Source organism: Mandrillus leucophaeus, unplaced genomic scaffold, assembly GCF_000951045.1.
Source record: "Mandrillus leucophaeus isolate KB7577 unplaced genomic scaffold, Mleu.le_1.0 Scaffold338, whole genome shotgun sequence".
In the NCBI taxonomy this organism is placed as follows: Eukaryota; Metazoa; Chordata; class Mammalia; order Primates; family Cercopithecidae; genus Mandrillus; species Mandrillus leucophaeus.
The window spans coordinates 3,320,889-3,333,991 of NW_012103565.1; the positions used below are offsets into that span (position 1 = coordinate 3,320,889).

At 40.3% G+C, this 13,103-nt stretch overlaps 1 protein-coding gene across 3 annotated transcripts in view; it reads right to left on the reverse strand.

The window, feature by feature from the left end:
• Positions 1 to 424: 424 nt before the first annotated feature.
• CDADC1 (cytidine and dCMP deaminase domain containing 1) overlaps positions 425 to 13,103 on the reverse strand; it is a 49,751-nt gene continuing 37,072 nt past the window's right edge. For 2 of the 3 annotated variants that reach the window (XM_011988789.1, XM_011988787.1), the window contains exons 9-10: positions 8,255 to 8,315; positions 425 to 2,229 (exon numbers count right to left, since the gene is read on the reverse strand). In XM_011988789.1, coding sequence (XP_011844179.1) covers positions 2,156 to 2,229; positions 8,255 to 8,315 — 135 coding nt within the window. In that variant the 3' untranslated portion in view covers positions 425 to 2,155. The remainder of the gene's footprint in view (positions 2,230 to 8,254; positions 8,316 to 13,103) is intronic. The other variant, XM_011988788.1, reaches the window with a different exon arrangement.

The window sequence follows — 13,103 nt, forward strand, 5'->3', positions numbered from 1 at the left end:
CTGCAGCAGCTGACCAGCACCGATCGTCAGGCACTCCCCAGTGAGATGAACCCAGTACCTCAGTTGAAAATGCAGAAATCACCGGTCTTCTGTGTCGCTGGCGCTGGGAGTTGGAGACTGGAGCTGTTCCTATTCGGGCATCTTGCTCCGCCCTCCATTTTTCTTAATTACTTGATTCCATGCTTGTATTGTCCACTTGACTGTGAGTGTCTTAAGATCAGGAAGCATTTCTCACACATCTCATCCCCGGGTCAAGCAGTGTTTAGCAGTCATTCAATCAATCAACAAATATTTATAGAATGCCTACTGTGTGCCAGGTACTGTTCTAGACACTGGGGTTCAGCAGTTTAAAAGCACACACACACACACACACACACACACACACCTCCCTGCCCTCATAGACTTCACCTTCTGAGGCTACACAGTAAACCGTCAATGATTATTTATTGAAATCTGACCAATTGTACAGAAAAAAAAAAAATGGCATTATCATGACTCTCTTAATAATACTGTGGAAATGCCTAGTTTTCCCTTTCTAATCACAGTTTTTCCCACTTGTATGCTTCTTCCTCTCATATCCCATCCCAATGCCCAACAGGCAAATCCACAGACCTGGCAGTATGCCAGGCTATTGGGTCTTACAAAATATTTACTGATTGATTTATAAAATGTTTGGTGTACATGACATGTTAGTAAGAAACAACAAATCCAAGAGCTGAAGCATGAGAGTTAATATAATAAAGCAATTTGGGAGGTAAGCAATCTCAGTGTTTTTATACGGATAAGAATATCTTAACTCATGGTTTTCAAACTAGCCTTAGTTACCTCTAAGTGTACCTCGCCTCGTCTCCCGTCCTATCTCATGCCCTCCATCTGTGTAGTGTTTATGGCAGTTCTCGGCTGCCTTGTATGATGACTCTGAACTCCCCATGGACCTACACAGGCTGCAGTCACAGCCCTGGCACGGAGCCCATGTTTGGATGGTCCTGCGTGGAATTCTGAGACACTGGTAGGAAGCCCAGTGAGGCCATGTGATGTTGTGGAAAGGCAGGGAACAAAAGCAGAGGCAAACCTGACCACCACAGATCCAGGGAGCCATTTCTCATGAAGCATCCCAGGCCACTCCCTCTCTAACCTAGGAGAGAATAGAACATGTACCCTCATTTTTGGAATAATTTTCTGAACGTTTCTCAGCAAATAAAAATGTAAGAAATCACAGACAGCAATCTGGAATAGCTGAAATTACCATACTTTCAAGACTTTCAGTATTTATTCTCGAGGTTGGTAAATGTTTTTAAAAGGCTCTTCCTTTTGAAGATCAATGCCATGAGACAACCTGTGTTAATTTTACAGAAGGAAAGATTATATGGGGGAGCAGCATTTATTAATGGAATTCTAGGAAGGCTAGTTTCAATAGTCCAGACTCAAATATTTCTTCTCTGTTAGCATCATAACCAAATTTGAGGTTCACTGTTAGTGATTTCAAGAGTCAGTGATATCAAGCAGTGACACTGTCTCAGAATAACACTGTCTTCCTATTGCTACCCAAACTCTGTGATAAACAGGACCACAGAGTTAACATTTACAAAATATACTTTAAAAATGGAGACCAAGTCCACTAACTTTATTTTTATGAGTCAATTCTAATTAAGTAAATTCTGATTACTAGAAAGCTTTGGGTATAAATGTGACCTTTTGGTTTGCTATACATTGACTCTTAAAAGATGACATTTATTTCCCTGGAGCAGTTTACTAACTGTCACTCTTGTAATTCAAAAGAATTAATATTTCTCAAAAGGTGTGTGATTCCCTGCAGAGGCATGACCTCCTGTGAAGCAGACCCTTTCAAATTGGCTAATATAAAGTCAAGATAAATAGAAATCAGTCCCTGTTGCTGTTTACATTGGTTTAAGTTATTGCTCCCTCATTTTGTGTAATAAAATAACACACTACTACATTATGGAAAACCCACACATAAATCTAAAAGACAAATATTCTTATTAACACCATTTGTATCCTAGAAATAAATTAGCTTCCTTAAAAAATCTTTTCAATTATTCACAAAATCCATCCTTATTTTCTGAATGAACAAGGCTGAATTTTAGAAGTGCAATGAAAAGTTCTTGAGGTTCCCCTGCAGTGTAGACAGTCCTTCTTAGTGGATTCCAAGGCGCAGCTTCTTGTCCTGGTGCTGCTCTTCCTTCTGTGGGACGGGTCTCAACACACCGTCTAGCATTGAGAATAACATTAGGTCAGGACAGCTTCATTTCAAACCCATGGGCACTTGTTTCAGCCTTACAGGTTGTAAGAGCAAAACAATGCTTAAGTTAAAGGAACTTTCACTTTATTTTATCTTCAAATTCTCAGTCTGAATCGAATGTAGATAACTTACTCTCAGGCAATACAGAATCTGGCTTTTAAAAATTGGATTCACATGGGCCAGGTGCAATGGCTCACGTCTATAACGCCAACACTTTTGGAGGCTGAGGAGGGAGGATAACTTGAACCCAGGAGTTCAAGACCAGCTTGGGCAGCATAGGGAGACCTCATCTCTACAAAAAAATTTTTTTTAGGAAAACAGCTGTTGTGGCCGGGCGCGGTAGCTCACGCCTGTAATCCCAGCACTTTGGGAGGCTGAGGCAGGCAGATCATGAGGTCAGGAGATCAAGACCATCCTGGCAAAATACAGTGAAACCCCGTCTCTACTAAAAATACAAAAAAATTATCCGGGCATCGTGGCAGGCGCCTGTAGTCCCAGCTACTTGGGAGACTGAGGCAGGAGAATGGCGTGAACCCAGGAGGCGGAGCTTGCAGTGAGCTGGCGCCACTGCACTCCAGCCTGGGCGACAGAGTGAGACTCCATCTCAAAAAAAAAAAAAAACAAAAACAAACAAGCAAAAAAACAGGTGTTGTGGCACACGCCTGTAATCCCAGCTACTCAGGAGGCTGAGGTGGGAGGATTGTTTGAGCCCAGAGAGGCCGAGTCTGCAGTGAGCCATGACTGTGCCACAGCACTCCAGTCTGGGTGCCACAGTGAGACCTTGTCTCAAAAAACAAACAAACAAGAAAAAGAATTCACTCAACAGTGTATGGCAAGTAATTCATAAAACTTTTTGTTTTATGTTTTCGGTGGGGGGAAGTCCTATTACTAGACTGGAGGAAACAAAATGTACCTCCTAAGGGAGAAGGGGACTATGTGTGGGATAGGGAGAATCTGAGGACTGGAAGGAAGACAGACTTATCTGACCGGGCAGGCTGGGAAAAGAGTATGGCTTCAACCTCTTCCTGGCTTTTGTTTTTAATAGCTTTATTTGTACAATAAATGATACATGTTTAAAGTATACAATAAACAACATATTTGAAGTATATAGTTTGATGAATTCTTTTAATTTACTTTTTAATTTGTAATATTTGTAGAGATGGGGGTCTCAGTTTGTTACTCAAGCTGGTCTTGAACTCTTGGCCTAAAGCAATCCTCCCACCTCAGCCTTCCAAAATGATGGGATCACAGGAAAGAGCCATTTTGCTTAGACCAGTTTCATGATTTCTGACATAAGTACACATTCATGAAACTATCTCCACAGTCAAGACAATGAACATATCTACCACCTGCAAAAGCTTCCTTCTGCCTTTTCTTCCTATCTTTGGAGGGATTTCCTGCCCTGAGCCTGTGCGTTCTGCCCTGCTGTTTCCTGGTGCTAAGGACAGCTGGGCCAGGGCTCAGACTTGCCTTCCAGAGGTAGATCTGGAAAGCCACCCCTCTCTCTTTCTCTTTCTCATCGTATTATGTAAAATTTGAAACAGTCTCTCTCTCTATATGTAAAATGTATTATGTAATATATAATAATATATACGTAATACAGATGGGAGTTCTAAAGCCAAACAATAAAATGAACACTCATGAACTTACTGTCCCAAAAGAGTTAAATTTTGTTTAAAACTGAATAAAACTACATGATGTGTCGGGGGGCGGGGGCAGATGGAAAAAAAACAAAACATACTGCTGAATCCAACAACTAGAACATTACCAATTCCCATGCACTCCCTCTCTCGTCCCGTCCCCTTTCACCCCACTCAGAGGCAACTCCTATCTTGATTTTCGTGTTTATCAATCGATTGCTTCTTAACAATAACTTTACTATATATACGATATATTAAAGTTTATTTTATTTTATTTATTTATTTATATTTATTTATTTTGAGACAGGGTCTGTCTCTGTCACTCTGTTACCCAGGCTGGAGTACAGTGGCACAATCTCAACTCACTGCAGCCTCAACCTCCCGGGCTCAGGTGATCCTCCTCTGTTAGCCTCTGGGGTAGCTGGGACTACAGGCACAGGCCACCATGCCCAACTAATTTTTTGTATCTTTTGTAGAGATGGAGTTTTGCTGTGATGCCCAGGCTGGTCTTGAACTCCTGGGTTCAAGCAATTGTCCCGCTTCAGCCTCCCATCATGCTGGGATGATAAGTGTGAACACTATGCCTGGCCTACCACATTTAATCAATATATGGTATGTCTTTTTGAACTTTATACAGAAATGGTATCATAATTCTGTAGTTTGCTTTTTAAAATTCAACATTTATATTTCTAAGATTCATCCATGTTGAAGAATGTAGCTCTAGTTCATTTGTTTGTTTTCACTGCTATATAGTAGTCCATTGTGGTAATACACAATTTTTTTATTTTTTTTTTGAGACAGAGTCTCGCTCTGTCCCCCAGGCTGGAGTGCAGTGGTGCGATCTCAGCTCATTGCAAGCTCCGCCTCCCGGGTTCACGCCATTCTCCTGCCTCAGCCTCCTGAGTAGCTGGGACTACAGGCACCCGCCACCGCGCCCGGCTAATTTTTTGTATTTTTAGTAGAGACGGGGTTTCGCCCTGGTCTCGATCTCCTGACCTTGTGATCCGCTCGCCTTTGGCCTCCCAAAGTGCTGGGATTACAGGTGTGAGCCACCACGCCCGGCCACACCATAATATTTTTATCTAATCACCCAAAACAAACATTTGTGTTATTTCCAGTTTTTGCTTTTAAGAACAATATAGCAACAAAATTTTTGTCTCTCTGACTCTTATACAATACGCAAGAGTTTCTCCAGGGCATATATTTATAAAAAATGCTATTTCAGGCCAAGCGTGGTGGCTCATCTCTGTAATCCCAGCACTTTGGGAGGCCAAGGTGGGCAGATCACCTGAGGCCCGGAGTTCGAGACCAGCCTAGCCAACATGGTGAAACCTCATCTCTACTAAAAATACAAAATTAGCTGGGCGTGGTGGCGCACGCCTGTAATCCCAGCTACTTGGGAGGCTGAGGCAGGAGAATCACTTGAACCTGGGAGGTGGAGGGTGCAGTGAACCGGGATCACGCCACAGGACTCCAGTCTGGGTGACAGAGTGAGACTCCGTCACACACACACAAAAAAAAGCGCTACTTTAATGCAATCTTAATTTGCATTTCTCTGACTACTACTAAGTTTAATCATCTTTTCGTGTGTTGATTGGGTGAACTAAGTTCAGTTCACTCATCTTGCAGCAGACCCAGACCTGCTCTTAGATCCCAGCTTATATGGATATTTGTCCTCAGGATAGCTCTGGCTATTGTGTTGACTTACTATTGCTCCTCAGATTCTAGCAAAATGTCTTCTTATCTCTATTTTGTTCTTAGGAGAATATTTCCCTTATTTTCTTGAAAGCCCCATGACTATTTAAAAAGAATGCTTGTTATGGGTTACCTGGGTTCCATCTGTACGAAGTGGAAGGGCACCTGAGAGTTGTCAGTCACACTGCCTGCCTTCCTTCTGTTTGTCCCTGCTACTGGCACTGAGAAAGTATCCAGCAGCAAGTCCCCCCTCTGGAGTTAGACAGACTGATTTACCCAAAGGTCAAGCCCTAGTCTAACAATAAAGCTGGTGTTGTAACTTTCATCTGTTGATTCTAGTGTCTATTTCTCAACTGAATCAAAAATTGGAAAGGAATTACATACTGTATGATTCCATTTATATGAAATGGCCAGAATAGACTAATCCATAAAAACTGAAAGAGTGGTTGCCTAGGGCTAGGGGGAGGGGAGAATGAGAAGTGATTGCAAATGGGCATGAGACTTCTTTCTTAGATCATGAAAATGTTCTGAAGTTATGTTGTAGTGATGCCTGTACAACTCCGTGAATCTACTAAAAAGCAAATTTATGATAGATGAATTACATATCAGTAAAACTATTATATAATTAAAAAGGAAATAGGGGTATTGTTTATCGAGATAAAACACTTGTTCAAAAATGCATAAACATAAACTTATCCGTTCAGTTGAACTGCCACAAAGCGAACATATGTAACCATCATCTGGGTCAATAAATAAAACACTGCCAGCAAACCAGAAGCCTTCGTTTTGTCCCCTCCTTCCAATCTTGGGGCTTTAACCACAGCATGTCTTCCTTTTCCTTAGTGATCTAGGAATAATAAATCCTAGATACAAGCCCTTTGTTGATTATAAGTGGCAAATATCTTCTCATATTCCATGGCTTGCCTTTGCACTCTTTTAGTGATATCTTTTTTTTTTTTTTTTTTTTTTAAGGCAAGGTCTCACTCTGTTGCCAAGATTGGAGTACAGTGGTTACAAGCATGGATCACTGCAGCCTCAATCTCTTCATGCTCAAGAGATCCTTCCGTCTCAGCCTCCTGAGTAGCTGGGACCACAGGCATGTGCCACCATTAGCCAAAAATTGGCTAATTTTTGTATTTTTTGTAGAGAGAGGGTTTTGCCATGTTGCCCAGCCTGTCTCAAACTCCTGGCCTCAAGCAATTCACCCGCCTCAGCCTTCCAAAGTGCTGGGATTACAGGCGTGAGCCACTGCGCCTGGCCTAGTGATATCTTTTAATGAACAGATGCTTTTCATTGTAACATAGATAAATTAACCTTTTTATGATTCGTGCTTTTTGTATCCTTTCCCTAACATAGGAAATTATTTATTGGCCCCTTCAAACACTGTCATTGAGTATACATTGTTTAACCAGATGTATAGATAGACAGATAGATACATAGATAGATAGATAGATAGATACGGCCTTTTTTGCTGATAAATTTTTAAAAAGAACGATGCAGTGGATATGTACTTTTTTCCAAATTGCAAACAATACATTTTCTATTTGAATCAAATAACGCTAATTCAGAACACTAAAAATCAATATATTCACAGAGAAATTATTCTAAGGCTTTTATATTTCTTGATTTTTCAAGGTTAAAAAATTGTTATTATCAAGAAAATTTACAGCAAACTTCCATTTACTTCAAATCCAAATAATTTGATAATATAGTTACTGTTTTATTTTTATTTTTATTTTTATGTTTAGAGATAGAGTTTTCCCTGTCGCCTAGGCTGGAGTACAGCGGTGCCATCTCGGCTCACTGTAACCTCCACCTCCTGGATTCAAGTGATTCTCCTGCCTTAAACTCCCAAGTAGCTGGGATTACAGGCATGTGCCATGATGCCTGGCTATTTTTTGTATTTTTAGTAGGGACGAGGTTTCACCATGTTGGCCAAACTGGTCTCAAACTCCTGACTTCAAGTGATCCACCTGCCTTGGCTTCCCAAAATGCTGGGATTATAGGCGTGAGCCACCGTGCCTGGCCTATAGTTACTATTTTAAAATAATATTATATAGCACTCATGTCTAAAATTATGTGCCTAAGGAACAGTAAGACTTCTCAAAGATTACATTACATTCAAAATATCTGTAGTAGTATACGAATAATAAAGCTTTAAAGACTAGTAATTCATTATGGTAGCTGTGATGATTCTTCATCAGATTGTTCAAGTAACCAGAACATTTCCAATCTGGGCAAATGTGGCTTTACTCTAGAAGAATGTATATACCTCATCATTTGGTCCCGATCCATCTGTACTAATTATGCATATTTTTCCTTTCTCACTTCCCAGTAAGCTTTTGTTTTTTTATAGAAGAGCATTGTTGTTTACTGTTTCATATGCATTTAATTTATAATGTCAATTTGTGCATAATTATTTGTATTAACCATTAACCTGTAGATTCTATAGGAGTAATTATTAATCGGCACTTTCCATAGCACCTAGCATATGGTAGACACACAAATGTTTATGAACAAATTGAATGGCAAAAATCTAACCTTCAAAAATAATATGCTCCATCTATTAACACAACAATTTTCATCACCTGATCATTAAAATTGACTGTATATCCTTTCTCCTCAGCAACAAAGTTCACCTCAATACATAAATACTTACTTTCTCTCCTTTCAGGCTCATTTTGTTCAAGACCATAAGCTTCTGATGGATTCAGCTGCCACTGTAAGAGTGCACAAACATCTTACTTACTTGTTTAAAAAGGATTTAATACATAGCATTCCCACACATCGATTTTAAATATCAAAACAACTTCTTAAAAATGGAAGAAAAATGGCCGGTCATGGGTGGGTCACACCTGTAATCCCAGCACTTTGGGAGGCCAAGGTAGGTGGATTACCTGAGATGAGGAGCTCGAGACCAACCTGGCCAACATGGTGAAACTCTGTCTCTAATCAAAATACAAAAATTAGCCAGGCATGGTGGCACGTGCCTGTAGTCTCAGCTACTAGGGAGGCTGAGGTAAGAGAATTGCTTGAACCCGGGAGGCGGAGGTTGCAGTGAGCTGAGATGGTGCCATTGCACTTCAGCCTGGGTGACAGAGCAAGCCTCCATCTCGAAAAAAATTTTTAAAAAATAGAAGAAAAAGGAGTTAGCATGTTCAAATTAACAAAGCCCTAATAACGCCACACTGAATGATCCTGAATGATATAACTTCTGGGATCCGAATCAATACTCTTAGAGAAGTTGAAGATTCTTTACATTCATTTTAATTGGACGTAAGTGGAGGACCAGAGGATTAGAGTGACTTGTCTGAGGTTACACACTAACTACAGGTGGCAATAGAATTAGAACCTGTGCCCAGTACTATGGAATTAACACCACATTGTATTCTAACTCCAGGTCCCAAATAATCTTAAAATAGCTAGAAAAGGCCTAGGTATTAAAGAATGAAAATATGACCAAGATAGGCCAGGCACGGTGGCTCATGCCTGTAATCCCAGCACTTTGGGAGACCAAGGTGGGCGGATCATAAGGTCAGGAGATCAAGATCATCCTGGCTAACACGGTGAAACCCCATCTGTACTAAAAATACAAAAGATTAGCCGGGCGTGGTGGCGGACGCCTGTAGTCCCAGCTACTCGGGATGCTGAGGCAGGAGAATGGCAAGAAACTGGGGGTGGAGCTTGCAGTGAGCTGAGATCACGCCACTGTACTCCAGCCTGGAAGACAGAGTGAGACTGCGTCTCACAAAAAAAAAAAAAAAGAAAAGAAAGAAAGAAAGAAAAAAGAAAACATGACCAGGATTACTTTGCCTTTTAATGTTGTTATATCATAAACTATTACTTGCATCATATCATATCATTTTATATCATATCATTTATCTCTTCTGATTACCATATTTCATCTCATTCAGGAATAAATAGGGAAGCCTGAAGATTCTCAGATATTACATAGAATATTGGAGCAGCAGAAAAGAAAAATGGAGAGTAATCGGTATCTTATAGCACAGCCCTTCTTTTCTCAGCTGGCTAGAATCTCTATCAGAATCACTAATGACTTAACCAAAAGGCCCTGCTAGGGCACCAGTTAATCTGATGAGTGAACTGATGCTTATGTGTGACACACAAATATGGATTACCTGGGAGCCTCTTCCATAAGCATCAGTTCACTCAACAGATTAACTAGTTAACATCATGAGCCTTGAGGGGGGATGAGATACAGGACAAACATTTTACCATGTATTAAAAGTCCTTGGAAAGGGAGGACATCCAGAACTGGCTGGTCACTTATAGAAATGGGAGGTTTAGGCTAGTACCAAGAAAGAGAGAAGACTTAGAAAGGGTAGGAAGCTACATGAGAAATTACCAAAAAATGTTTAAAGTGAGGCATTTTTTGAAAGACATCAAACCACTAAAACCTATTAATTTGGGGAGACAAAATAAAAACAAGTAACCCTGAATTCATGTTTAAGGACACTCATAAAAAGGCTTCTTATAACTGTAAAAACTTAGAAACAATCCAGGTGTCCAACAACATGGGAATGGTTAAATAAGTTAGACCTATGGGTTGGAATATTGTGTTAAATTATGTAAAATATTTTTTAAAGAACTTTTAGTGACACAGAAAATACAGCAACATGTTAGTTGTGGTATCTATGAGTTGTGGGATAATACACATTCTTTTTTATTTTCCTAGTCTTCTACAATGAGCATATATTACTTTCATAATAAAAATAAGTAATATAACCTAATAGAGAAAAATCCACACATACTAAAGAGAAAACAAAGAATTGAGTACGTGGACATGGATATAGATTGATAAAAATCTATTCTTGAAAACAGTGTTGCCCAGTCCTAGCCTGGTTTGCGACAACACCACAGAATAAAACTACTTATCTCAAGGTCTATGGTAACATATCAAAAAGGAAAGCAAAAATCTTTCAAAGTTAATTTCAATTTACTTTAATCTTAAAAACAAATACCAAATTTATTGACACACACTATTTTTGATAATCTAAAAGGAAGAATATAATCATTACTGAAATTCAGATTTGGAACAAATTCTAGTTCATGTTAATTACTGGCATTTACAAAACTAGGTATCTAGCTAACCATCTACATAATATTTGCAGCCAGGTCAGATGAGAAGGATGAGAAGATGGACAGTTTATCTTCACTGGAGGTAGAACAGAGAACAACCATGAACAGCCTTTGGAACGTGTGCCTGAGTGAGGGTACTCCCTGGAGGGTCTGGCCCAACTGGGTGCTTCCTTTCCCACCTCTGCCCCTGAATATCCCCTTAGTCTTCCTGCCTCCTTCTGCTTCTCTTGCCCTATCTTAAGTTCTTCTGATCTCTTCATTCTCTTTACAATTCAAAAGCTATTAAAATCTACCAGTAAGCAAGATATTTCAGAATTCTCCATAACCCATCACTCATAGTCCTGAAAAGCTAGGTCACTTAATCTTTATGAGGAGAACTTGAAAAATCTATTTCTTCATATTCTTCAGGAGGAATGAAGAGACAGAAAACAAAAACACAGAAGTAGAGATTTCTCTGACTAATTGCATATAAGCTTTTATTGAGTTTTACAAAAAAGGTCTTTCCCATCTCTGCCTTCTTTCAGTGCCATGTCAACACCCCTCTCTATTTAAAATGTGATAAACTTTAAATAAAACAATTAGAAAAAAATGACAATATTACAAATGGTAAAAATTTATGATACTTCATATACACATGACAGACACTGGATAGTATGTTTCTATATTTAAAATTATATACATATACAATTATATGTTATATGTCCAAGTTAATCATATATATGTATGTTCTAGGTACCCTGGACACAAACCGATGTATATAGCAGGAATGTAAAGCTGAAATTTATAAACAGTTCTTTTACATCCTTTTTCTTCCCACTGCAAATTCTAGTAGTTAAATGTTACATTAACTCATTCAATGCCAGGATTAAATCATTGGATGTCACAGAAACAATGTACAATTCTGGACAGGATCCTTTTGCTGTATAAAAGCAGTCCCCAACCTTTGTGGAACCAGGGACCAGGTACCGGTTTCATGGAAGTTTTTCCACAGACCAGATGGCGAGGAGTGGGGGATCATCAGGCTTTAGATTCTCATAAGGAGTGCACAACCTAGATCCCTCACATGGGCAGTTCACAATAGGGTTCACACTCCTATGAGAATCTAATGCCGCTGCTGATCTGACAGGAGACAGAGCTTAAGCAGTAAGGTGAGCAATGGGGAGCAACTGTAAATACAGAAGAAGCTTCCTAACTGGTACCCAGGGGTTGGGGAACCCTGCTATACAAGACATATCTTGGGCAGCTGATGAACCTTACCTGGAACCTGTGGATTAGTGGCAGTAATGTATCAATGTTAATTTCCTGATTTTTATGGTTGTATTGTAGTTATGTGGTTATTTCTCATTTGAGGAAACAAAGGGTGAGCTGGTATCATGTCAACAACTTCTGGGAAAAAATTTCTTTGTAGTGTTTTTATAACTTTTCTGTATGCTTAAGGTTTTTTCCAAATAAAAAGTATTTTTGAAAACCAAAACAGGCTGAGAACAGTGGCTCATGCTTGTAATCCCAGCACTTCGGGAGGCTGAGGCAGTCAGGTCGCTTGAGCCCAGGAGATAGAGATTGCCAAGATGGCGCCACCGCACTCCAGCCTGGGTGAGATAGTGAGACCCTGTCTCAAAACAAAAACCAAAACAAAAGAAGAAGAAAAAAACCCCCACAGAAACCAAAACCCAAATAGTGAAGAGGTATAAACAGTTAAAAGTTATTGAGTTTTCCATGAACTACCTCAGTACATTTTCGGAAATATCAAATAAGAAATTCTTTTTTTCTCGGGCCAGTCGTGGTGGCTCATGCCTGTAATCCCAGCACTTTGGGAGGCCGAGGCCGGTGTATCGCCTGAGGACAGGAGTTCAAGAGTAGCCTGGCCAACATGGTGAAACTCTGTCTCTATTAAAAATACAAAAAATTAGCTGGGCATGGTAGCGTACGTCTGTAATCCCAGATACTGGGGAGTGGAGAGGGGGCGGGGGTAGCAAGGCAGGAGAATCGCTGGAACCCAGGAGGCTGAGGTTGCAGTGAGCCGAGATCACGCCATTGCACTCCAGCCTGGGCAATGAGTGAAACTCCATCGCAAAATAAATACATAAATAAAAAAACAAACAAATAAATATTCTTTTTTTTCTGATTTTTCTCATGAGGAATGTGTGTGTGTTTGTGTGTGTGTGTGTGTGTGTGTGTGTGTGCGCACCTCCCTTTGTTTGGGGGTGGGGGTGACCTTTAAACGATTGCAGGGGATCCGAACCCCCTGGCAGCAACCAGTACTGGTCCGTGGCCTGTTAGGAACTGGGCCGCAGGGCAGCAGGTGAGTGCAGGCTAGCGAGCATTACCGCCTGAGCTCCACCTCCTGTCAGATGAGCGGTGGAATTAGATTCTTACAGGAGCAGAACCCTATTGTGAACTGCGCACCT